We start from the raw sequence: 26,837 nt of genomic DNA, 5'->3' as shown, positions 1-26,837 counted from the left end.
CACAATAATTAAAGCGACACCGTGCGCATTTTACCGACTTCTGTGCACTCCTTTTCGCCTTAATGTCTGGTAATTGAATTTACCAGACACTAAGCACAGTTTAGAGCAGTGGTCTCCAACCCTGGTCCTGGAGAGCTACAGGGTCTGCTGGTTTTTGTTTTCACCTTAATATCAGCACCCAATTGAGACCCAAGACAACAGGTGAGTTGAGTTAACTGTGTAATCAACTGCTCTAATTGATTAATGAAGTGCAGAGTCACTAAGAAAACCAGTAGACCCTGGAGGTCTCCAGGACCAGGGTTGGAGACCACTGGTTTAGAGCAAAGATATAATACGAGGCTGTGGGCTACACCAGGTCGGTAATTCGGCTGGCACCTCCCAGATGGTGGAGTTTTAGAAAGTCCTAGAAATTGTTCAGAAAAATGGTCTCCAAATTCATTCTCCACCGCAGCTTGGATCCCACTAAGCAAAGATTGGGCCGGAACATATTGGATTCCGTGAAGGTTAAATAGAACATTTGAATACATACGTTTAGGTTCACCGCAGCATGGCCCACAACTGACTGTCGCCCAACATAATAGGGGCCTGATTTACTAAAACTTTAAAACTAATAACACAACAAATGGTTGGTGCAAAACAAATACCATGACCAAACGTTGTTCATGTTATTGGTTTTGCGTGTGCTAAAAGGTTTTGCACGTGCTCAAAGGTCGTAGTAATTCAGACCCATTAGGTGTTTTTGGAGTCTGCATCCAGGTTCATTCACTTATAAAACGCCTGACATTTTCGGTCATTTGGAGCTTACGAGCGTCTTAGATGCGTTTGGCCTTGTTTCCACATGATGGCAGTCTTTCATCAAATCGGTGGTTTGCTATTAACAAGTCTTGGTCTTGGCTGCGTATTTTGCAATAAAGGTTTTGATTTGTAGATTCATTTTGTGTTTTAATGTCTCTGGCTGGACATCTTCTGTTTTTATTGACACAAAATCTGATATTACTTTTAATACTGGTGTTATCCTGTGACTGAATAAAAGATGAAATGAGAAAGCATTGCACTGACAGTTTTATTGCAGGGATCCGAAGAAGAGTTGTGTTTCGCACTATTACAGTGGTGACGGTACATCATGTAAACAATAAAAGGGAGGACATTCCGCAAAGATTTGTCCATAACGTAGTCCATTTGCATTGCAGATGAATATTAGGACCAGTATGCCATTGGTGTTATTGTTGTTGCTATGACAACAGGAATAATATTAAATGACTGTTAGTTCAATTTATGTAGCACCTTTTTCAACGAGGCGTTCAAGGTATTTGCTATGAGTGGTATTGTGGTTCTTCCACTGCCGACATACTGCGGTAATTCACGCACCAGAATATTAAAACTGCAAATTCAAGGAGAGATTTTCCTTTGCCAGTTAGGCTCGAGAGTTATCCAACCATACATTTAGCCGCTGCACAGGCGTCTATACCTGTTCTGGTGTATCACTGCCATGGGATCTCTACCACCCAGTGTCCATGTTTTAATTATTCAGCTGAGTGCTGGAAGTTCCGGCAACATTGGGGAGAACTGGGTTTTATTTCAGAGGGTATAGCACCCCCTACTGGCCTACAATCACCACACACAGAAGCCTTCCCATGTATTCTATGGATTTTTCCACATCCAAGTGCTAAGCCAACAATTCACAGCAAAGCTTAGGCTGGGATCTATAGCACAGCTCTGATGAAAATGTCACAAGCTGTATTCATGAATCAAGCGGCAAGCGCCTGCAGAGGTAATGCCAAGCCTGTGCCGTAGCCGTGTTGTTTTGGTGAAAAATTAATCTTGCTGTGACCCGTGCAGGGTACCCACAGCAACCGCTCAGGCGCTGTGATCTGAGAGGAAGGGTGCAGGGTGCTTCTGTTTTTTCACCCTTCTCAGTTCCTTTTCTCCACCTCTTTGCTCGCTCTCGCTCCATCTCTCATTACATTACATTACATTTATTTAGCAGACGCTTTTATCCAAAGCGACGTACAAAAAGTGCATATTATGGTCATTGGACAACTACAAAACACAGGTTCAATAAGGTACAATACTCATTTTGTACAGTTACTTATAGCCAAGAACATAGTTTAGTTCACGCAGTGAACATTATTCTGACCTAACTTATGCAAAGCCAAACTAGGGAGAAGAACAAGCTACAATATTAGGACAAATACAAATTACAAAAAGTGCTGGAATGGAATGGGGGTACATGTAACATGAGTGTCATGAAAGGGGGGATCTCTACCTTCTCTCTCAACCCCCACACCTCCCCCCAACCCTCTCTCTCTCTCATATCAGGTGTGAGAATAAAGATTAAAGATATTAATATTTACTGATTTTTGTGTACTCATCCCCTCTCAAAAGCAGAAAGATGTCACACACACACAAACACTCACAAGTACTCACTCAGTCACACAAACACACACACACATTGTTGTTGTGTTTATTTCTTGCCCATCCCCCCTGCACTCTCTCTCTCCTCTGATATGGTTTTCTGACCTGGCCAGAGTGGCTGCCCTGTTTTCAGGAGGGGGGAGTGGGGGGGGGGGGGGGGGGGGGGGGGGGCGGGAGAGACGCCACTCTCAGAAGGGAGCTCTGCGGTTGCTATGGTTATCTCCCGAGGGAACGTTACCTGCCTCGGAAAATCCCGCAGATTCTCTCTGATCTAAAGCAGGAGAGCCTCCTTCCTGCTCCGGCCAAGCCCCCAGACCTGCACTCAATCTCCCCTCTGTTCCAGCGGACAGGACGTTACACGCAGAGTTAGGGGAGAGATAGATGGAGGGGAGAGAGAGAGAGACAGAGTGAGTGTGTGTGTGTGTGAGAGAGAGAGAGAGAGAGTGAGGGTGAGAGAGACAGAGTGAGTGTGTGTGTGTGAGCGAGAGAGAGTGAGGGTGAGAGAATGAGTGTGTGTGTGTGAGAGTGAGTGTATGTGTGAGTGGCGGGGGGTGTGAGAGAGACTGTGAGAGAGAGAGTGAGTGTGTGAGAGCGAGAGAGACAGAGTGAGTGTGTGTGTGAGAGAGAGAGTGAGGGTGAGAGAGTGAGTATGTGTGTGTGAGAATGTGAGTGTATGTGTGCAAGTGTGAGTGTGTGTGTGAGTGGTGGGGGGTGTGAGAGAGACAGTGAGTGTGTGAGAGTGAAAGATAGAGTGTGTGTGTGTGTGTGTGTGTGAATGGGATGGAGTGATATCCTTTTCCATTTCTTTCACCTTTTCTCTCACAAATTCAATTCAATGTGCTTCACTGGCAGGAAATACGCATAGCAGATCTTGCCCAAGAAAACAAGAATATATGAAAACAAATAGTGTAACAGTACAAGCAATGCATGAATGATAATTCACACAGTTACAATTACAATCAGAGATTCATATAAAATGACTAAAGTACCCAGGAGGGAGAGTGTGTCTGTGGAGTCTACCAAAGAAAAGTAGAATAAAAATGAATGGCATTAAAAACATTATAAACAGAATAAAATAAAACAAACAGAAGAAAATAAAGAGTTTCAACGTTTGCTCTTAAAATACATTACATTACATTACAGGCATTTCGCAGACGCTCTTACCCAGAGCGACTTACACAACTTTACATTAACATTGCATCCATTTATACCGCTGGATATATACTGTAGCAATGCAGGTTAAGTACCTTGCTCAAGGGTACAACGGCAATGTCCTACCTGGGAATTGAACCTGTGACCTTTAGGTTACAAGACCTTCAGGTTATATGATCATGTTCATATTAATTTGTACTAGTTTATATCCTTGTATTTTTTGTCCGTGCTTGTGTGCACTTGTTGGCTTGTTCACTTGTCTGTTTGCCCATAAGAATTATATCACACAGTCCAGACCTTTTCAGGGTTGTCTGGGGTTCAAATGTCTATATCACTCAGACTCTATATTTAAAGGAATCAAAGCAGTTGCACCTGTGCTCTCAACAGACAAACCCGGCGACAACTAATCAAATCTATAACTGGGTCCCTTAATACGGCTAATAACTCGAGCCAGATTTTCACGCAGAAGGCTTTGTTATACCGGGGAGATGACAGTGAGCCTAACTACCGTACATAGAGCGTGAGTCACCGGCCGCCCTGCCAATCACGAGGCCCCAGACAACCAAGCCGACATGACAGAGCAATCGTGGATTAACTGCCTCAGTGAAAGCGGGTTATCGTTCCATATCGTCGTCTCAATGTCAGCCAATAACCATGGACCTGCACCGCAGGGAAGCCTTTCCTGCTCAATATGAGGGATACTAAAACAAAGATAACATTTTATTTTAAATTTATCCTTTATTTTTACCAAGAAACCCCATTGAGATTAACATCCATTTTTCACGGGGGACTGAGTCATAATGACAAGACAACTTACTGTAATGGAACAAGACAAGTCAAAATTATAAACAATGGGTAAAGATTTAAAAACAGGTGCACTTTTCAGTAAAAAGAAATTTAAAAAAAACATGGTTGTGATGTCACCTTACTCAGAGAACAGAAAAGAGGTCTACCAATCAATGAGTGCATTGGTAACAACCAATAGAACAATCCAAATGATGATTGGTAGGTACTGTCTGGCTTTACTTCCAAAAGCTTTGTGGGAATTGCAAGGAACTACCCAGAACGTACCCACCAATTATAATCAGCACTGTTCATTTGTTCTCCGTGAGTGCCTAGCTGTTTTCCACAAAACAAGTTTTCACTTTTTGTACACTGTCTAATACTTATTTCATTATACCTGTGTAATGCCCTGTGAACATTATTGTGGTGAAAAATCAGTGAAGTTGGTGTTGGCTAGGGGTTCAGGTGAAAACCAGGCTACTTTTGGTTTAAAAGTGAAAGTTCTTTTAGCCAACTAGAACATAGCAAAGGCTATATCCGAGTATAAACCTGAGCAATATCGGGGTTAACCTAGTTTGCTTATGTCAAAACGTCTCTTAACCAAGATGTCCGCCCATCCAGACGTTTAGATTTTGCTCACTAACAGTATTAACAGTTCTGCAAGTCAACACGTGTGAAAACATGTAATCCAAACAGCCTTTCTACACCACCTTTACTCTGGTCTGAGCACCCGTGCAGTGTGACATTCTGTACACTGAAACATGAATGCCTTTCTCCAGCTACATTTCAGCACGTTACACCAGCCCTTGGGTAGGAATGTCACAGCTGTTTGTTTATTGGTGAATCTGGAGTTAAGGGCAACAATTCCTCCTAACTAATGTCCTGTCAGAGCAGCCTTGATTAATGTCTGCAAGGAGTGAGGGTCTGTGGTCATCTGTGGACAAACTCTGCAAAGTGGCAAACTCTCAGCCCGGTGTAGATTTGGGGTATGCCCCTTGCCAGCCCACAACTCATCCCAAGGCTACGGTCCAAAAGCAGGCCAGACCTTCTGGGGCCCCCGTGAAGTCCGGCTGTGCGCCCCTGTTCAATCTGGCAGTGAAATCGCCCGCCGGGTAAACTGGATGCGAGCGAGCCTCGGCGCCGTGGAGCCGACTTCGCCATTTTCGGCCGGGCAGCGCTCGGTGCGTCATAAACGCTAACACACGGCGCTGTTCAGTGCCAGGGTCTGCATATGCGATGTACTGTAAACAGGGGAGCGCCATCTGCTTTCTCCCCTGCTTTCTCCCCTGAGGAGAACCACCTCTCGTCCTCCTCCCTGCATGCACGCGCAACTGCTTTACAAAGCGCCAAGATCATGACCTTTTTTTGAACTATGGTGTAAAAGATCATAGAGGCCCTGTGCTGTGCAGCAGTCATCTCTTTGAATTTGTTTTGCAAAATGTCCATTAAGTTAATTGAATTATCTTCCCTTTTTTTCCTTACGTACCTTCTTATTCTCTTAGTAGTTGATTATTTTCCCATTTTTTCCCTATTATTTACTTTTATAATAACCAGCTTGCCAGCTCACTCTGTGTGCCTTCATTTTATATTTATATATTTGATAACAGGTTGGATCCACAAGCCTCTAGGACAGTGGTACTCAAATCTGGGCCTCGTGGTCAGCAGTGCTGCTGCTTTTCATTCCGCTCCTCTAATCAGGACAGATTTACACCTGGCACACCAGGTGAATTCAATCTCTGGCCAATTAGTGGCATTAATCAATCAATTAAGTATCAGGGAGAAATGAAAACCAGCAGTAATACTGGCCTCGAGGGCCAGATTTGAGTATTCCTGCAAGAGGGGATTGTTTTTACACAATCAATAGTAATTACAATAAACAGCGCCACCATTCTGCCTGGAGGTGCAACTGCCACACACCTCAAGGGTGAGTGCAGCCATCATAAACAGCTGCTCAATCTGAAGCAGGCACTGTTTTATATCCCCGAATAACTGCTTTGTAAACTGACTGATTGAACTGTTTTACAATCTGTGTGAAATCTATATTACACGTATGGACACTTTCGAGTTTGAGTAGTTACAAGAACTAAGGACATTCCTGACATTTAGAAGAAAAAAACATTGAGCATGTTTGCATTGTTAAACTGCAGTCTCAAATAAAGAACTGAAAGGTTTGCATGTATGTGTGTGTCTGTTTGTGCCTGTGTGTGTCTATCTGTGAGTGAGTTTCAGTGCGGGTTTTAGTGTGTGTGTGTGTATATATGTGTGTGTGTCAGTATGTGTTAGTGTTTGTGTGTATCGTGTAAAAAAAAAAAATCCCGTCTGTGCAAACACCGATTTTCAAGGAGCACTTAAAGAAGCTTTTAAGGGTAGCACTTGGGGGTGTTGCAGCAGTTCTCTCTCCCCTTTGATCCTGCACTAGAGCTGAGTCATGCAGTAACAGGTCCATTTGTGTCTTTACACAGCAGTCAGCATCGCTGTGATGGACGGGAGTAATGGTCCTGGAATCCTCTGCCCGGGGGGGCACTCTTAAATACCATCCGGCTGCTTCACGAAATTAACATGAGCCCCAAGCTGCGCTCCCCTCTGTCCCCCCTCTGCATGCACATATGCGCACATGTGTGCATATGTGCATGCACCTGTGTGTGTGTGTGTGTGTGTGTGTTTGTGTGTGTGTGTGTGTGTGTGTGTGTTTGTGTGGGTTTTTGCGCTTACATGTGTGTGTTTGTGTGTTTGCATGTGTCTGCACAAATATGCGTGTGTGCACATGTGCATGTGTATTTGCCTTTCTGGATATGTCTCCGTATGAACCAATTATGTGCATTTGTGTGTGTATATATTTTTATTTTCACATCTGAGTATGACTGACTAACAATCTCGCATGCATGCCATGTACTGCATTTGAGTGTGTGCACGTGTGTGTGTGTGTGTGTATGTTTTTGTTGCTGTGTTACAACTGCCAACTGTTTGTGTTCGTGAAATTAATCAGCAGTCCACACCCCACCCTTTACCCTTCTATGCACCGCAGGGTCAAAACTCTGTGAAATCCGTTCAGAGGGCCTGCTTGCCTGAAGCCTGTGAAGCACACAGTGTGTGGCAGCCGCCGCTCGCCCGCCTTCACGTCACCCCGATTAGAGACGAGCGGCAGTCCACTGTTCAAATCACCATGGTGATGAGGTCGCCAATTAGGCAGGACGGGTAATCTGTCTCTTTAAGTGGCAGCCAGTTATCCAGCGCAGCGGAGTGGAGATCTGTTGTAGAAGGAAGGCTGTCAGTCCTGCTCCCCCCTGCCTCCCACCCACCGCTACTGTTCAAATGATCCTTTATTATTTCTGTGGTATGGATTTCTACACCCTGGTCAATTTGTCACTTAATCATTTATTTACTCGATCGTTAATTCATTAACTGATTCATTTGTAACCGCAGGTCGGCATCGATAAACATGATTACCTTCTGACCACTGGGGCTGTTAGAGCAGAACAGGCTGGACCGGGAAACAGAGAGAGAAGGGGAAGCAGCCACTGAGAGTTGGGTGATTACAGAAATTGAGGCCGGCGGAAGGTAAACTCCTCAATAAAGGCCTGAGAGGGAGAGAGATGTGTGCAGGAGGAAGCGCTGACAGACTCGTGCACTCTTGCGAGGAACCAGCACCCACGTCTCCGTGAGGGGCATCAAAGCCCCAGTCAGGGAATGGGAAGGTGGGTTCGGGCGGTTGTGTCCCGTCGCCCACGGACACGCCCAGCAGTGGGTAAAGGGCCAGCGTTCGCGCTCTACCGTCTGCCAGGGCGCTGCTATTTTTACCCTGCAAACGGGGCCCTCTCTTGCCGTGAGCGACCCGTCCGAGAAATGCACACCCAGAGGCCTTCACGTGGGCTTTGAACCTGAGGCTAAAATCTCCCGGGGGCTGCATCCAACCAGCCTATCCGCCTCCCATCCCCACCCCCATGCCCACCCCCACGCCCATCCCTCCCCCAGGCCTGGCCATAGGAGGCTGCAGAAAGTCTCACTTAACCAGCCAGGGTAAGCCTAACTTTGTTACAGTGATGGGGGCTGAGGGCTGGGGGGAAGGGCTGGACTCCAAGCAGGGGGGAGGGGGGGCAGGGAGAGAAAGTCCAAACACTTTAATGTGCCTCTAATTCAGCGCCGCATATGGTGATCACAGCTCGCACAGGGGACGACCACAGACACTTTATATCACTGCTTACTCCCTTACGCACACAGGCTACAGCAGGACCGGGCTAAAGAGCCAGCCCTGAGCTGTCGGAACCCGTGTGGCGGGGGAGGGGGGGCGGGAGGTGTGACTGATGAGGTCAGGTGGGGACAGGACAGGGAGTTTATGTGGCAGACTGGGGCGGTACGAGTGGGGGCGGGGGGGGGAGGGGACTGGGCGGGGCAGATGTCCCAGACACCAATAAAGGACACTGTGCTGTGTTTGGATCCTCCCCTCCCACATTTCCAAAAGCTGTGCTGGCATTAATCAACTCAGGACGCTGTGATTACTCTGGATAAAAATATAGCCGCGTGGGGATTGAACCCTGCTTTAAACACCGTTCAGCGCAGATACGTGAGGTGGAGCAGGGTAATTAGCTTGCATAATGTTTTAATAAAACAAGAATTTACTAAAACTGCTGTCCTGATTTCACCACACCGGTCACAATGCATGTGCATCTTTAATTATATTCCCTTTTCAGTCAATAGCTTATGCCATTAATTAATTCCTGGGTCTGTTATCTGAAAAACGACACTACTGTATTCATGATAAGTATAAATAGCTACGCTCAGCTTTTATGAGTGAAGTGGTTATAATGGGTTTTTATATTAACGGAGGAACTGCGGATGATAACAAATTTTGTTTAATTAAATTAAACAAAGTAACCGGAATTGCTTCTGATTAATGAATTGCTTCATCGTTTTTCTTATTATAAAAGTCCTTGGAGAAATGTGTATGTGACTGGATGACAGGTAAAATATGAAAGTCAGTCTGTTTTTTAGCAAAATAAAAGATTGCAAACTGATTCAAATCTTTAGAACTTTACTTGAGGCAGCAATGTTTAACCAGAGGGTGGCAGGTTCAGGTAGGTATTTCTGCTATAATTTAGCAAGGACCTTGAGCTGAACTGATTGGGTAAAATATGGAATATGAATCAGCGACACTGCACTACAGAGCACACAAAAGGACAGTGATGAAGGTTGCCTTGAATAAAAGTGTTGGCAAAGCTAGAAAAAAAGTTATAATTTATTCAGCTGTCTGGCTGGTGCTCTTTCCCAGAGTAACCTACAAGTCTCAAATGACAAAGTAAATTAAGTGCGTGTCAGAGGAATAAACAGGGACAGCAATAATAGGTGCGTGTAAGTCTTCTGAATTAAATCACTTGTGGGAGGTTTACTTCAGCTGACACCTTTAACCCAGGGTGACATATTCTTTTTTTAGCAGCAAATTTTGTGACCCGTTTGCATAGTTGCATTTTAAGAGGAGGATGACATCAGCACCCAAAACCAGGCCCGAGGGCCCGGACACGCTAGTGTTCTGAAGAGACTTTTTAACATCCCCTCTACAGTGGGGCCCGTGCACTACAGCGAGCCCTGCTGGCATCTGGGGTTCTGTTATTAAAATCTGTAAGGTTAAAGGTCATAGGTGGAGAGGACGTTTTGTCAAAAGCACATGGTCCAAATGTTCGGTGTTACTGTAAATCAACTCTGGTGGAGTACCATGTACAGTGACAGAGTGTGTTTGACCCCTCTGGCTAACGCAAGCAGGAGTGACTCCTGGTGTGTTTGTGTGAGAAAAGTAAAGGGGCCGGCCGACCCCCCCCCCCCCCCCCCCCCCCCCCCCCCCCCCCCCCACCCACCCCCGCTGGATCTTTACTGAACCAGCACCTGTCAGATTAGCTCCATGACTAATCTGTCTGTCAGGGAGTCATGCCTGCCACTGCCCAGTCTGCTTGTGTGTGTGTGTGTGTGTGCCCATGTGCATGCACGTGTGTGTGTCTGTGTGTGTGTCCATGCACATGCACGTGTGTGTGTGTGTGTGTGTGTGTGTGTGTGTGTGTGTGCGTGGATGTGTGTGGGTGTGCGTGTGTGTGTGCACATGTTGAGTGCTACTGCCTTATTCAGAAATAAAGACAAGGCAGGCAGTCAAGAGGAAAGGTGGAAATAAACAATTTCACAGACCACAGGCGCCCACACAATTACCCAGCTACACTGACGCCAGGAATATATGGAAACGTTCTGTTCTTCACAGGGATTTTCCTTTGCTCGTCTCCATTTATTGCATAAGAAATGGACAGGCAAGAAGAAAAAAACATCCGCGTGACAGGTGTTTGTGATGGCAAATCCGTGCTGTTGCTGAAAGTGACATGCAGTGACACGGCCTCACCTGGAGATGTCTTCCCTCCCCCTATCAGCCACTGAGCGCGCGGGTCAGCCGCTACCACAACAAACACAAGGGCCACCAGGCAAACGCGTGCGTGCGGACGGGACCTCTGCCACGGCGCGCCTCCCTGTAAAGTGATGGAGTTGAACAGCTGAAGACGCGCGTGTTACTGGCGCAAGAGAAGAAGGGGGTGGCAGAGAGAGAGAGAGGGAGAGAGAGAGAGAGAGAGAGAGGGAGAGAGAGAGAGAGAGAGAGAGAGAGAGCGTACAATTGTATTGCTCGGACAAGTACCAGACAGCAGAGTGTATGGAAACTACTCCACTGTGATACTTCTCGGATTGTTTTGATTGTCATATTATGATTATTATTTATCATATAGTACAGACCGGCAGCGCAAAGCCGCCAAACTGAGAGAAACAAATCGCCCCGTTCCTCCAGAAGAATAGCTTGGATTGGAGACAGAGATATCCATGTGCCCGATTAGCAGACGATCGTTTCACTCCGAATCGGAATACACAAGCGGTATTGACAGCCGCCTCCGGTGAGCTACTTTCTGGGACAGTGAAAAAGAAAAGAGCAGGTGAGACTATGGGAATGCGGTTTCCGCCAAAAAATCTGACACATGATTGATTTGTGTACTCCTGTTTTGTAACAATGCATTTAATTCTGACTAATAAATTGACGCACAAAAGGTGATGTCGTCTGTCAGGAGATCGATAATAGAGACTGAAACAGAACTACTTACGCTACTCGCTACTCATTCTGGGCGTCTGTCAATCATTTCTGTTCCAATACGACAGCCAAGTGGGCTTCTAATAGGATTTATAAGCAATCCAAATGTGAACAGCCGGATATTGATGTTGTTTGCATATTTTTATTAATTCAAGCAATGGGCTAATTTATTAATAAGAGGAATGCTTTTTTTATTGTTTAGTTTTTGTTTAGTTTTTTTTTTGGGGGGGGGGGGGGGGGGGTGACACGTCAATACTCATACGTCCATTAATACTCAATATTTAAGGACTTGTCACATCTCACAAGGCAGGTTAATGAACAGGAGAAATGTACGCATTCGTGGTACGCATTTCAGTGTGTCAGCACGCGAGAACCGTCTGCGCTATTGCTTACGATACCCATGATTCGTCAAGCTCGCAACTGATTTAAATGGACAGACTATTTTGTCTGTCTCCGCTGAAGTTTTGCGAAGCATTTTTTCCCAGTCACTGTCCATCGTTGGTGACGAATTTACCTCACTCATCACGGTGTCCTTGTGCACATATGACTAGCCTACTGTCGCCTATTCTTGGAGCAGAGCGGGTCAGTTCTTAGGATTGAGTGTGAGAAATCGTCGCGTGGCCTTGACCTCAAGACCCATTGAAACTAAATCCATTCTGAGGTCGCATTTCACGTTTGTCTTTTTCGCCATTCATCATTCCGCTAACAGACAGAGGAACGATGATGAAAACAATAATGCGGAGTTTTCGAGTTCCTAAGTTGACTCGTGGTTAAAAACAAGCCGTTCAAATTGCATATGTGCGGCTATAATTTATTATGTTTGGTAGTTACAGTCGATGTCCCTCGTCGACCCAGTCTCTTTTTATATGAGTTTTTTCAGGGTGTGAAGAGGTAAAACAGGAGTGATTTTTTTATGATAAAGTCTTCATAAAGGTCTTAAACCTCACCTCATTATACACAGGTAGGGTGGATATCGTGTAAAGTTTTATGATCAGTTGACATCAAATATGTTGTCTGACTAACGACAGGACACACAGCTTGGTGAGTTTTAAGTGGTTTCGTACCATGTTTTCAGTACGTTTTAACCTCGTTGTAAATAGTTTATTTTTCTTTACTGTTCGTTGATGCTAATAAATTAAGAGCGAAAGTGTGGATTGATCTCAGTAACTCTGAAGGCTGTGCTGTGGATGTACTTCTTTGTCAGTACTTTGCGAGGTTTCTAAAAAAAAATGGTCTGTAATCATGCTCAATAAGCACAGCAATGGGGACTTGAAAAGACACGTAGGGGAACATTATTTTTTTCTCAGTATGTGGTTTTGTTTGACTGGGTAAATACATGCTTTTTATTTTGGGGGAGTCATTTTTAACATTGTTTTTCAATTGAGTTTGTTTGTGTGTGTGTGTATGGGGGGGGGGCATGTATGTGTAATTGCATGTGTATTTGTGTTTGTGTGTGTGTGTGTGTATATATGCGAGTGTGTATATAGCCTATGTGTGTGCATGGTTATGTGAGTGTATGTGTGTGTGTGTTGTGTGTGTGTGCATGTGTGTGTGTATTGTGTGTTTTGTGTTTGAGTGTGCTTGTGTGTGTGTGTATTGTGAGTGTGTTGCGTATGTGTGTGTGTGTGTGTGTGTTTGTGTGTGTGTTGTGTGTGCATGTGTGTGTGGGGATGTGTGTATATGTGCGTTGTGTGTGTGTGTATTGTGCGTATTGTGTGTGTGTGTGTGTGTATTGTGTGCATGTGTGTGCATGTGTGTGCTTGTGCATGTGTGCGTGTGTGTGTATGTGTGTGCTTGTGCGTGTGTGCATGTGTGTGTGTATTGTGTGCGTGTGTGTGTATGTGTGTGCTTGTGCGTGTGTGCATGTGTGTGTGTGTATTGTGTGCGTGTGTGTGTATGTGTGTGCTTGTGCGTGTGTGCATGTGTGTGTGTGTATTGTGTGCGTGTGTGTGTATGTGTGTGCTTGTGCGTGTTTGCATGTGTGTGTGTATTGTGTGCGCTTGTGCGTGTGTGCATGTGTGTGTGTGTATTGTGTGCGTGTGTGTATGTGTGTGCTTGTGCGTGTGTGCATGTGTGTGTGTATTGTGTGCGTGTGTGTGTATGTGTGTGCTTGTGCGTGTGTGCATGTGTGTGTGTATTGTGTGCGTGTGTGTGTATGTGTGTGCTTGTGCGTGTGTGCATGTGTGTGTGTGTATTGTGTGCGTGTGTGTGTATGTGTGTGCTTGTGTGTGTGTGCATGTGTGTGTGTGTGTATTGTGTGCGTGTGTGTGTATGTGTGTGCTTGTGTGTGTGTGCATGTGTGTGTGTGTGCATGTGTGTGTGTGTGTATTGTGTGCGTGTGTGTGTATGTGTGTGCTTGTGCGTGTGTGTGTGTGCTTGTGCGTGTGTGTGTGTATGTGTGTGCGTGTGTGTGTGTGTATGTGTGTGCTTGTGCATGTGTGCATGTGTGTGTGTATTGTGTGCGTATGTGTGTGCTTGTGCGTGTGTGCATGTGTGTGTGTATTGTGTGCGTGTGTGTGTATGTGTGTGTGTGCTTGTGCGTGTGTGCATGTGTGTGTGTATTGTGTGCGTGTGTGTGTATGTGTGTGTGTGCTTGTGCGTATGCTCGCGCGCGTGCCAAAGAGTTCAGGGTGACAGCTTGACTCATGATACATTAATGGCATCATTTCCAGCCTGCGTTCCAGAAGTCTGGAGAGGAAGATACGCACTTTCAAAGCTAAACTCAGATTCGTAATGACGCTTCAATAACAGCGATGATGATGTTTTTTCTATTCTTTCTTGCAATAATAGCAATGTGGTGGACTGTTTCATTATTGCTGTGTGACCTGGGATGACTAATCAAAGGCAGAGATTTTAATTCAGAGAGAACGTCCTCACTGCTGCCCAGAGTGCTGGGCTAGTCCAGCGAAGGGCATCGATTAAACTCTCTCTCTGTTAATTGCTGAGGCTAATTTGCATATGGAACCTGTGCCAGCTCTGTCAAACATTAATGAGCTTTAATTACGGGCCCAGACACAAGGATGACTGGGGCAGCTGGGATGGCATCGCGTGCAGAAGGGTTTCTAGGGGCGACATAGCTCAGGAGGTAAGACCGATTGTCTGGCAGTCGGAGGGTTGCCGGTTCAAACCCCGCCCTGGGCGTGTCGAAGTGTCCTTGAGCAAGACACCTAACCCCTAACTGCTCTGGCGAATGAGAGGCATCAATTGTAAAGCGCTTTGGATAAAAGTGCTATATAAATGCAGTCCATTTCTAAATGTTTCAAGATCACGACCCATTTAAAGAGCATAGAACACATCTAAGCACACACACACAAATATATATATGCATTTTTATTACATATGTATATATTATATATTGCATATATATTTGTGTAAACACAGGCAGGAACTGGGGAAGACCAAGGAAGTATACGTCAGTGTTACAGAAGCAAAAAACATGCTGTTTATCCGAGAGGAAAGAGCAGCTTAGGAAAAGAGAATGTTTTTTTTTTCCAGGGCCAAGAATCTACCGAAATGAGCAGGAAGCACCTGCTCCCTGACCCTCGATGGGCCGTGGGGGGCAGCAGACGTTCAGGGGTGAGAGGTCAGGGGTGAGGGGAGCGTGGGCATTGGGAGTTAGCATGGAAAACAGGTGCTGGGACAGGTGCGCCAGGGAGGGCGTTGTTGGACTCAATCTCAGTCATGGCCTACTTTCACATCTGGACACAGATAGGGACTGTCTAGCCATGGAGAGCGCTGGTGGCCTATACTGTCAATGATAAAATATTTGACTATAGATATTGCCATTCAGATAGCAGTGAGGCTCTATGACCACAAAACTGGTGAAGCTATCCCGTGTCATCAAAGACTGGTTGTTTCGAGCCAATCACAGAGCTGTCTTGTGGAGAGCAGAGTCAACTGATTTGCTCAAACAAGTCAGGTGGTTGTTAGCGCACGATGGCTCCGCCCATCACGCCATCCACGAAACCTCAATTCAAACCAATGTATTGAGCAGCGGTTCCCAACCCTGTTCCTGGAGATCTGTCATCCTGTCGGTTTTCATTTCAACCCTAATTTGGCACACCTGATTCTACTGATTAACAGCTCTACGAGATCTCTAGCTGTTGGATGAGGTGTGTTTTGTTAGGGTGGTAGAGAAAACCTACAGGACGGTGGATCTCCAGGCACAGGGTTGGGAACCACTGGTGTAGAGGGGCAGAGCCTTCTGTAAGAGTACTCCAGTCATTTTTTTGTTATTGTATGAATGTGGGTGTGCAGTTCTACAGCTGTGTGGAAGCTGTGTACCGCTGCAGGTTTGTAATTAGGCTGGCACCAGGGATGATGCCCCAGCAGGAGCCAAGCTGCAGCACAAAGAAGGGGAGAGCGAGGGAGAGAGGAAGTGAGAGCGACAGAGAGAGAGAGAGAGACAGACAGAGAGAGAGAGAGAGCATTGACATACACTGTTATGTGCTTATGTATAGCAACATGTAGTATGTAATTGTTGTTTGTTTGTTTGGGCGTTCCTGTTTGCTTTTGCTTTGGTCTTTAATTGAAGGATTTGGAGAGAGAGAAGTGAGAAGGAGGGAAGAGTGGGAAAGCGTGTGAGTGGGCGGGAGAAGGGGTGCGTCGCGGCGCGACCCCGAGATTTCGGAAACGGCTCTTGAAACAACGGCAGCAAAATGAAGAGGAGTGGCGGTTAACCATCCCACAGTAAAAATGGAGGATTCAGACTGAGGGAGGAATGTAAAAAAACAGCAGAGAGAGCGAGAGAGAGAGAGAGAGAGAGAGAGAGAGAGAGAGAGAGAGAGAGAGAGAGAGAGAGAGAGAGAGAGAGAGAGAGAGAGAGAGAGAGAGAGAGAGAGAGAGAGAGAGAGAGAGAGAGAGAGAGAGAGAGAAAGAGAGAGAGAGAGAATGACTCGTCGTATCAAACTGCAGCCGACTGCCGCCCATGTTCCCCGTGTTAAACCTGGGCAGCTGTGGTACTGTGTGTGTGTGTGTGTGTGTGTGTGTGTGTGTGTGAACAGGATGGGACCCTGTACCAGCAAAGAGGCAGCCATTTTCTCAAAGGTTCTGCTTCTTTCACAAATATACTGCCCTATTATCTAATCAAAACTGCACAGCAACATTATTAGTGTTAAATCAACTCCAGCAGTGTAAAATCAACTCTAGCAGAGTCAAAATTGGACACTATTAGAGTTAAGACTGCTCTTATCAGAGTTTATTTTACACTGAAGATTTTTCCGTATAGCGATCCGCAGTTGAGACATTAGTCATTCTCCTGTTTATATCTGCACTCCTGTGGCAACATGGGTACTAAGAATCACAAGAAACCACATAGATAGGAAATGCTTGGGATTGGTGGGAACGAACAGGATGGACCAAAATGCTGGTTCCTACCCAGGTTTACCAATACGAGGCCGATTACGTTCACACATTCAGATTTTATGAGTGGGAAACTGACGACTTCAAAGTTTTGGACATACTGGGTCTAATATGAATACGGTCGTCTCATATTCACACCAGGCCGGCTGAAAAAATGATCCGAAAAAAAAAATATTTTTGAGGTGAGCTTTAACAGGCCAAAAGCAACAAATGAAACGTAGTGCCTGGAATTTGCCCTGCAGCCAACTGTCAGCAATCTTTTCTGTCGTTTCACTGTGTTATTTTAGTCACATAATATGAGGAACGTGAAGTCGTAATGTTACGTAATGTCAACAATGGGCACGGCAAATAGACGATTAGAAGATTATATATGATCGTTTTTAGGATTAGATGTAGACTAATTACAATTGCTTGTGGGCACATTTGTACAAAGAGGTTCGCGTATGACTCATACTGCATTAATCAAGCGAAGGTGTTCTTGTCATAAAACGGAGACTGTTATGACTATCCGAGTGCCAACACTGATAGGCTGGAAGTCCTTCTGAATAAACCAGAACGCTGGCAACAACAGTGCCACAATAACGGGCAATGCACCATGGGAAAAAGCACAGGTCTTTGAATGGATTTGATTGATTAAATGTACGGTCCTAGGGTGACCAAATCAATCTGCCAGCAGGGACGCGTAAAACACAAAAGCCGCTGCCAATCTGGGGTAACTGCTGGGGCCCTGTTCTAACCTGTGTTTGCTTACATTTGGAAAGAAAACAAACAGCACACACAGTCATAGCTGGGGGTGGCTGCTCAGTATATTCAGCTGAAGGAGAAGAATGTTACCTTTATTGAGAGGGAGGGAGAAAGGGAGGGAGAGAGATAGATAGAGAGTGAGAGAGAGAGAGAGAGAGAGAGCACTGACATACACTGTTATATGCTTATGTATACCAACATACAGAAAGTAACTGTTTGTTTGGGCGTACCTGCTTTCTTTGCTTTGATCTGCAAGGCCCGTTTTTAATTGAAGGAGCCGTGCATGCAGTGTACCTGAGGAGAGAGGAGGAGAGGGGGATGATCTGTATCAGTTAGCTAGCAGCAGGAAGAAGTCTGTGCTCCTCCTGACTCCCCTGTGGTCTGACATCTCCAGCTATGGATGAGGGAGAAGAGAGGAGTGGAGGAGGAGGAGGAGGAGGAAGAGGAGGAGGGGAGCACAGAGGGAATTTTTTGCCATTGTTGGTTATGTAATCTTCATATTTATGCAGTCACGCACAAATAGACACACAGAGACACGCTTGAGCAACCCTGCGCACACACACACACACACTCACACTCCCACTCACAGAAGCCCTTGATTAGATGCTCATGCCATACACACTGACTGAGCTGTATGTCCAGTGAAAAAAAGCACATGCATCACAGACCCCTGTGGTAAATTGCATTGAAATTAGCAAATAATTAACAAATAATTTCTTGCATTTAAACAGCTGAATCATTTTCTGAGGCAGTTGAGGTTAATTACTGTACTGGACTTGTCTCATAGTTTAAACTACACCTGGGTATGTTGACATCGCTGCTCTTATTCGAAACACATAATACAATTCACACATACTGTATATTTGCACAATATACAGTACAATACACACAATCTACATTTGCACAACACAATACACGCAATCCAGTTTTTCAGGATGCACAATGTACACAACCCACATTTACACTATAAAATACACAAAGTCTGCCTTAACTTACACTGGAAATTATCTGTTTTTTTGATGGCAACTTTCACTGATTGAGTTTGTATGACTTTGGTAGGGAACACATGTACTCTGTCTTAGTGTTAAAAGTACTCCATCAGAGTCGCTCTTATACTGAACATTTCGCGGTGTGTACAGTCCAGTGTACACTCACTGCCCCTCTGACAGAGTGAACGGTCTCGGGCTCGCTGGGGAGCGAGCTGCGCTCCTGGTGTGGGGGCGTGTGGAGCGCTGCAGTGACTCCAGGGGCGTTTAATTGCTGCTTACGCCTTTTGGAGATGACAGGAGTAGGGCTGCTTTGAAAGTGAAGTGGTAATGGCTGTAGGACTCACAGGACTCCAGATGCAGAATCACTGCAGTGTGTAATAATAATAATGATCTGCAGTGTAGTAATAATAATAATAATAATAATAATAATAGTAATAGAATTTACACTGTAGTCCAGTCTGTTTGGTATCTTGCTTATTATAGCTGTCCCCTGTATAGAGAGAAACAAAGCTCATTTATTCATAAGCACTAGTGATGTGTGGGTCAGCTCTGACATCACTCGAATCTGCACATAGTCTACACATCAATAAACTACCCCGCCAACCACCTTACTTAATGATGTTATCAAATTTGGAAATCTGCACCTGCATAAAACCATTATTTCTCAGTGGGCTACAGGTCTGTGTATTCATACACTACACATATTTATTCACTATACATACATATGCTACAGAATTACTTCTTAAAACACAGAAATAATAGGATAGATTCAGACCAATAATCATTTATTGTAAATAAAAGTTCCACGGGCTTATTTCATATAATGAATTTGCCAAGAATTATTTCCGGAAGTTTGTCTAAATTTACCGTACTAACCTCCAGCCTACTGCTTTTGGCAGACAGCCTAGCATTCAGTACAGAAGGCGGCGCCTTGTTAAACTGAAGAGTGGGCTGGTCTTCCAGTCAGCTTCTTCATGATTTCAGATCGTTTCTCCTTCTCAGTCTCGGCCTGCTGCTTTGCCCTGTCACACACACCGTTAGCTGACCCGGGGGGGGGGGGGGGTGAAAGCATCTCCCCACAGCACCGTGTTTGGCTCCGGTGTTAATTAGCGCCAGGACGTCCTGCCTAAACGCTTTTCGGGTGACAGTATCCAATGGGCGCGTATCGCTGCGGCGCTGTGTCCACGCAGTCACCCGCTAACTTGGCTCTCACTCAGAGGGGTACTTTCCTGCTCGTTTGGACGGCTGCTGTAACTCTGTCTTGGCAGGCTGCTGGATCTCCCACACGCATACACTCTGTGTGCCTATAGCCTAGAAATGCACGCCAGCTTCAAAAGATGTGATGATATATTTTTATTTGATCTAAAATAACAGAATTAATTTTTTTCATTTTTTTCTAACCCGCCCGCCACTCATCTGTTATTTTTTTGTGAGCCAACCCAACCGCTGATCTTCCGTCAGTCCGCGCATCACTAAGAAGGACCTAGCCACTCCCGAACTCACGCCCCTGGGAACTCCATGACAGGAGCCTGGGGTTTTTTTGGCACGGCGGGGCAGGAGGCGGGTTGCCTCTCAGCGGTTGGCCAGTCCTCCTCATGTCCCATGATCCCGTGCTTCGTTGCGGTGGGGGCAGTCATCGGCCACCCCTCGTGACAGGCTCCATATCCGACGCGAGTGAGCCCGTGATGCGGCTTGCTTCTGAAGTCTTTGACTGCGTGCGTGAGGCGGCCTGGCAGGACGTTGTTTTGATGTAGGCGATCTGTACGGGGAGCTGACAGGAAGAGGAAATGTAGGATCCGCTCTCGGCTCGTCTGGCTTCCTTCCTTGGACAGTTGCTGGCTGTGCCATCTGTTTCTGTTTATTTGTCCTCCTTTCAGATAGTGCCAGTTAGCACTCATACGTACATTCACATACACACTCTCGCACACACTTACACACTCGCATGTACACACACACTCTTGCACACACTCACACTCTCCATGTACACACACACTCTTGCACACACTTACACACTCACATGTACACACACACTCTTGCACACACTTACACACTCATACACACACACTCATACACACTCACACACATACACACACATCTTTAATAAATCCTCCCTCCCTCTCTTTCCCACACACACACACACACATACACTTGCACACACTCACACACACACATCTTTAATATATCCTCCCTCCCTCTCTCTCCCACACACACACACACACACACACACATACATACGCATGCCTCTCTAACACATGCTCCCACTCATCCTTGTCTTTCTCACACACTGTCTGGCAGCGTCGACCCCGGGCAGAACAGTGTGTGTGGTGCTGATTGGATACGGGCACGCCGTGCCAAGCGGTGACTCAGTGGCGGCCTGGTTATGTAACGCCGACACACAAGTGGGGAGCACAAGTTCGCTGAAGAGAGGGTTTCTACGGTAACCGGGCTAATACGGCGTGGTCGTGTTGCTGTAGGGGCTCAGAATGATGATTGCAAAACTGCCAAAATAATGCAAGCATTGGGAGTCACCAAAGCTATCGAAGCAATAGGGGCCAATATAATTGTTTTTCAATCAAACAACATTCAGCCTGTTAGTCTGAACACTCTACGCTGTTGAAGCTGAAATATGGAACAGGTTGACTTGTAATGGTGGAGCGCGAGTTTTCATCTGAATTTGTCGAGGATGAGCTGCAAAGTGCCTGGATGTGTATATGTGTGTGGGGGGGGGGGTGAGTGTTTTTAGGTGTAGGTGTTTGTATGAATGACTATGTGGGTGTATATGTGTGCATGTGTGTGTGTGTGAAAGAGAGAGAGAGAGAGTGCAGATGTGCGTCTGTGTGTGTGTGGGGGGGGGGGGGGGTGAGCGTGTATGAATGAGTTGTTGGGTGTACGTGTGTGTTTGTGCGCCTGTGAGTGTGTGTGTGTGTGCGTGCGCCTGGGTGTGTGTGTGTGTGTGTGTGTGTGATGAGTATGTATAGATGCAGCAGCCTCTTACAGTAGCTGTGTTACGGACAGTGGCAGCGAGCCAGGGGACAGAAAGACAGACGCCATATTAATGTCAATGAACTGCAAGCCCTGTGCTTGTCAATGACAAATGGGAAGTTATAATGGAGCAGTCATCCGGTTTATCGTAGTTGGCACATCCAACTGGTAGTTTACATATGGTCAATTTGACCCCTTCTATGAGTTGATTACATTTGGGCCCTAGAGACAGAAAGATCAGGGGAAATTGATTTTTGGACGCCAGCATCGACCTGTGTCTAAAGAGATACTGTTGGGGAAATGTAGTGTGACATCAATGGTACTACAGTGGCTGCCGATAGATCAGAGATAGCTGGTTTACTGCAGAATGGCCAACAATGTGCCAGGTTTAGTCTCTGACAGCTATCAAATTCTGCGACATACAACGTTGAACCAACCAGGTCACACTTCCGGGATAGAGAAGATATGGCTACCAGTAACTTTATTTTAAAGTTTGACCGTTTCAACCTTTTCTTCCCTAGAGAAGAAACAAAGACTACAGATGTTCCAAGCTATATATGTGAGAAATTATCATGCAAATTCAGCTCATTTAAGGTTGCATTACAAGCATTTAGCAGACACTCTTATGGAACTTTTCGCATAGTATCCATTCATACAGCTGGGTATTTTACAGAAGCAGCTCAGGTTCAGTACCATGTTCAAGGGCACAATGGGTGTGGCTCACCTAAGAATCAATTCTGTAACCTTTGGGTAACAAATCCAGTTCTCCAACTGCTGACCTACAAATGATCTCATACTTAATTTGTAGGTCGGTATATCTCTGTCAGCTGTCTTAATACACTACAGGCATTGAGCAGATGCTCTTACACAACTTTTGCATTTTTTTCTTCTAAGCATCCATTTATACTGCTAAATATATACTGAAGCAATTCATGCTAAGTAGCTTGCTGTAGCGGACAATGCCCGTGCCACACCAGGCAATTGGCCCCACAGAATCGCTTCCTTTGCCCGTGATATGAGGAGACTTGCCGTGTCACAGACTTGGCTTTGTACAGGATTGCGCTTCTTCCACTCTCTGAACTTGCTCACGAAAAATTCTGTGCAACATAAATATATTATGACAATGTTAATAATGCATGACATCTCTTCTACTGAAAACACTGCTTCTGTCGGCACCTATTTAAGCACGCCAAACATTTCTGTTGGAGAAAAACGCTTCCCAGACAAAACAGCTTGTGATGTCTTTCGAGAGAAACGGGCATTTATTTATTTATTTATTTATCTATTATGGTGATTTGGAAAGTGTCAGAATCTGCAGATGACAGATCTAATTCATTTGAATGAATCTGTCATATTCAGATTGCATGATTGTTCCTTGAGCATAAGCTTGATACACTGCATGTACCACACATTTATTTTACGTATGTGTCACACATACGTAAAATACAATGTTTTTAACCAAGCAAGGCCTGCAAAATTTGCGAAAATATTTTGTGAGCCTGTTTGATGAGATGTGGATTTTCTTTTCTGTGTTTGTGAATGATGTCAGCAGCAGAACTTGGGTTATCTATAGGATTTCCCCTGCACATACAGTAACGCCCAGCCCCGCCCACTCAGCTCCGCCCACTCTGCACCGTGTGACCTTCTGCTTCCTGTTCCCGTGTGGATGTGCGTGACTGTGAGCTGTCAAGCACCACTGTGTGTTTGTTTCCATGGCCTGCCTGCAGTCCCTCTGCTGTATGTGTGTGTGTGTGTGTTCGGAGCAGTGAGCTGCTCTGTTCCCTGATGCACTCACACTAAAATGTGTGAATAGAGGGAAGCGTCTGACCTCTGACCCCTGGGAGATGATGGACAGGCAGGGTCACAGTGTTCTTCTCTGGGATGCAGGCAGAAAGCAGTTGTTAGGTTTAAGGCAGAGAGAGAGGGACTGCTGAACAAGACCATACAGATGACCAGGTTCTGACCAGCAGTTTTCTCTTCTTCTCTACCACTCTCTCTCTCTCTATTTCTCCACTCCTCTCTATTACTTTCCCACCTTTTATTCCTTTCTCATCATCCCTCTGTATCATCTTTCTTTCTGTCCATTCCTCTGGTTTTCTCATTTGTTTCTCTCTATTACTCTCTATCTTCTCTCTATCTTCCTGCCTCTCTTTGCTTCTCTCTCTCCTATTCTCTATTCTTCTCTTCCACTCCTCTCTTGCTCTCTCACTCATTCTTTCCATTTACCTTTTTCACTCTCACTCCGTCTCTCTCTCCACCTCTCCCTGTTTCTCTCTTGCTCTCCTCCTCCCCTTTTCGCCCTCCTTCCTCCTTTCTTCCTCACTCCTTCTCTCTCTCTCTCTCTCTCTCTCTCTCTCTCTCTCTCTCTCTCTCTCTCCCAGTGATGTCGTTCAGTCTTGTGCTCCTCCTCCTCCTCCTGTCTCTGGCGGACCGTGGCTCCTCCCAGATGAACGTGACGGACAGCCCCCCGCGGGGGTGTGGCCCGGGGCTGGGCCGGCCCTACGCGCTGCTGTGCGACCTGGAGGCGGTGTGGGGGGTGGTGCTGGAGTCTGTGGCGGGCGGGGGCGTGCTGGCGTGCCTGCTCCTGGGCGGGGTCCTGCTGGGCCTGCTGCGCCGCGTCTCCGAGCCGGAGAGACGCAGCGGGGTGGGGCTCCTCCTCCTCCTGCTCGCCGGCGCGGTCGGCCTCTTCGGCCTCAGCTTCGCCTTCCTCATCGAGAGCGGCGAGGCGCTGTGCGTGGTGCGGCGTGCCCTCTGGGGGGCGCTCTTCGCCCTCTGCTTCTCCTGCCTGCTGGTGCAGGGCTGGCGGGTGCGGCGGCTGGCGCGGGGCGGGCGGACCCCCGGCGGCTGGGCGCTGGCGGGGCTGGCGCTGGCGCTCACCACCGTGCAGGGCATCGTGGCGGCCGAGTGGATCCTGCTGACGGTGGCGCGGGAGGGCCAGCCGGCCTGCCTGTACCAGCCGCTGGACTTCGCGCTGGCCTGCAGCTACGTGGCGGCGCTGCTGCTGGCCGCCACGCTGACCGCCGGCCTGGCGCTGCGCGGGAAGGAGCAGCGCTGGCGCCGCAGCGCCGTCTGGCTCTTCGTCTCCTGCCTGGCGTCCGTCATGCTGTGGGCCGCCTGGCTGGGCTTCTATCTCTACGGTAACGGGGCGCTGGGCCACGCCCCGGACTGGGACGACCCGGTACTGGCCGTGGCGCTGGTGTCCCAGGGCTGGCTGCTGCTGCTCCTCCACGCCGTCCCCGAGGCCCACTTCTGCCTGCGCCCCGCCCCCCAGCCCGACACCCCCGACTACTTCGACACCTCGCAGCCCCCGCCCCGCCTCCGCGAGACCAGCTTCGACGAGGACCTGCCCCTCTCCCACCGGCCCTACATGGAGAACCACGCCTTCTCCTTCGACGAGCACAGCGCGGGTACTGTATCTCTGTGTGTGTGTGTGTATGTGTGTGTGTGTATCATTGTGAGTGTGTGTGTGTGTGCGCATGTGCGTGTGTATCATTGTGAGTGTGTGTGTAAGTGTGTGTGTATCAGTGAGAGTGTGTGTGCGTGTGTATCAGTGTGTGTGTGTGTGTGTGTGAGTTTGTGCATGTGTGTGTGTGTGTGTGTGTATCAGTGTGTGAGTGTGTATGTGTGCGTGTGTGCATGTGCGTGTGTGTATGTGTGTAAGTGTGTGTGTGTGCGCGTGTGTATATGTGTGTGTGTGCATGTGCGTGTTTATCTGAGTCCTCCTGACCGTGTGTGCATGTGTGTGTGTGTGTGTGTGTGTATATGTGTGTGTGTGCATGTGTGTGTGTGTGTGTATCTGAGGCCTCCTGACCATGTGTGTGTGTGTGTTCCAGCCCTCAGGCCCGGCTACCGCAACAGCAACATCGGTCTCCGCAACAGTGGAGTTCCCTTCCGCAGCAACGTCTACCAGCCAACGGAGATGGCCGTAGTGCTGAACGGAGGCACAGTGAGTGTGTCTGCCTTTACTTCACACACCCACACACGCACACGCACACGCACACATGCACACACGCACATGCACACACACACACACACACACGACACACACAACACACACCCTTACTCACACACACACTCTTACCCACACACACACACACACACACACACACACACTCTTACCCACACACACACACACTCTTACCCACACACACACACACACACACATACTCTTACCCACACATACACACGCACACAGCTCTGTGTCCATAGTCCTGTCATCCATCTTGGTGGTGTCTGTGGGTCTGTCAGGCTCATATTGTGTGTGGATGGATGGGCTGTGTGTGAGTATGAAGGTTGCCCTGCTCCAGTCTCAGCTGCTATAAATATGCCCTTACAGACAGAGCAGGATGGCCAGGCCAGGCCAGGCAGAGCCACACGCTACCCTGCAGCCCACTGACAGCCACTCAATCAGACCAAATAAGCCGATTCAGAGAAACCTCAGAGCTGTACTGATGCTGAGCTGGGGGTGTACTGCTGCATCAGACACACATGCACTCACATACACACACACACACACACACACACACACGCACACACATTCACTCTCTCTGCCTCGATATCTACGGGAATTAGAAAGTGAATTTGCTTCTAACTGGCCCTGTCTGTCTGTCTCCCACAGATCCCCTCTGCCCCGCCCAACTACACAGGGAGGCCACAGTGGTGAAGATGAGGAGGGTGAAGAGGCGCCTGTCTCCGGGATGGTGGGGGGACGCAAGAGGGAACAGGAAGGGGGGGTGATACTGTGCCTTCCTGGAACAGAAGCCGAAAGAACAGGCTTCCCTGTTTTTGGATACAGACTAGTCCTCCGCTTTTGTTTGAATGGACAAAGGGAGGGGGAGGATACAGTCCTTCTGATATCAGTGCTCACGGAACTGTGAGGGGTGTAGGATGGAGATGTAGAATGGGGGGGGCAGTGTTTGCGTGTGTGTGAGTGTGTGTGTGTGGGGGGGGGGGGGGGGGGGGGGGGGTGATGGTAAATGACACAATATTTTTGGCATAGTGCTCAAATTACACCTGCTGGTTCTTCAGCTACAAATACTACAAATTCTATACCCAATACCCAAAGAGAATGATTAAGATGTAAGAATCATAATCTTTTAGAAGCAGATATTTCTTATATATTTTTAGCCTGTCAGAGACATACAGAAATGGGGGTCCCGTCACCTTTTAACAGGGTTATAATTAAGACAACATGAAGTACAAATGTACAGTAGATCATCACGGGAAGGTTTCCTCTTGTTTTGTTCTTGTGCATTTTTTTATTAAATTCTTTTTTTTTGCTGCATTAAAAATGCTGATTAATATTTTAT

General features: G+C 46.9%; 1 protein-coding gene across 2 annotated transcripts; it reads left to right on the top strand.

Moving 5' to 3' along the window:
• Nucleotides 1-10,644: 10,644 nt before the first annotated feature.
• gprc5bb (G protein-coupled receptor, class C, group 5, member Bb) lies at nucleotides 10,645-26,493 on the top strand. 2 transcript variants are annotated; one of them, XM_035398731.1, is made up of 4 exons: nucleotides 10,645-11,300; nucleotides 23,910-24,935; nucleotides 25,362-25,474; nucleotides 25,865-26,044. In XM_035398731.1, the coding sequence occupies exons 2-4, from the start codon at nucleotides 23,912-23,914 to the stop codon at nucleotides 25,922-25,924; spliced, it is 1,197 nt and encodes a 398-aa protein (XP_035254622.1). In that variant the 5' UTR covers nucleotides 10,645-11,300; nucleotides 23,910-23,911; the 3' UTR covers nucleotides 25,925-26,044. The 2 variants fall into 2 exon arrangements, with proteins under 2 accessions (XP_035254622.1, XP_035254632.1); XM_035398741.1 differs by lacking the exon at nucleotides 25,865-26,044 and adding an exon at nucleotides 26,147-26,493 and having other exon boundaries at nucleotides 10,664-11,300.
• Nucleotides 26,494-26,837: the final 344 nt, after the last annotated feature.

The sequence above is a fragment of the Anguilla anguilla genome, chromosome 2 (genome assembly GCF_013347855.1).
Source record: "Anguilla anguilla isolate fAngAng1 chromosome 2, fAngAng1.pri, whole genome shotgun sequence".
In the NCBI taxonomy this organism is placed as follows: domain Eukaryota; kingdom Metazoa; phylum Chordata; class Actinopteri; order Anguilliformes; family Anguillidae; genus Anguilla; species Anguilla anguilla.
Note: the sequence above shows the minus strand (reverse complement) of the source record. Positions and strands in the feature narration are given on the sequence as shown.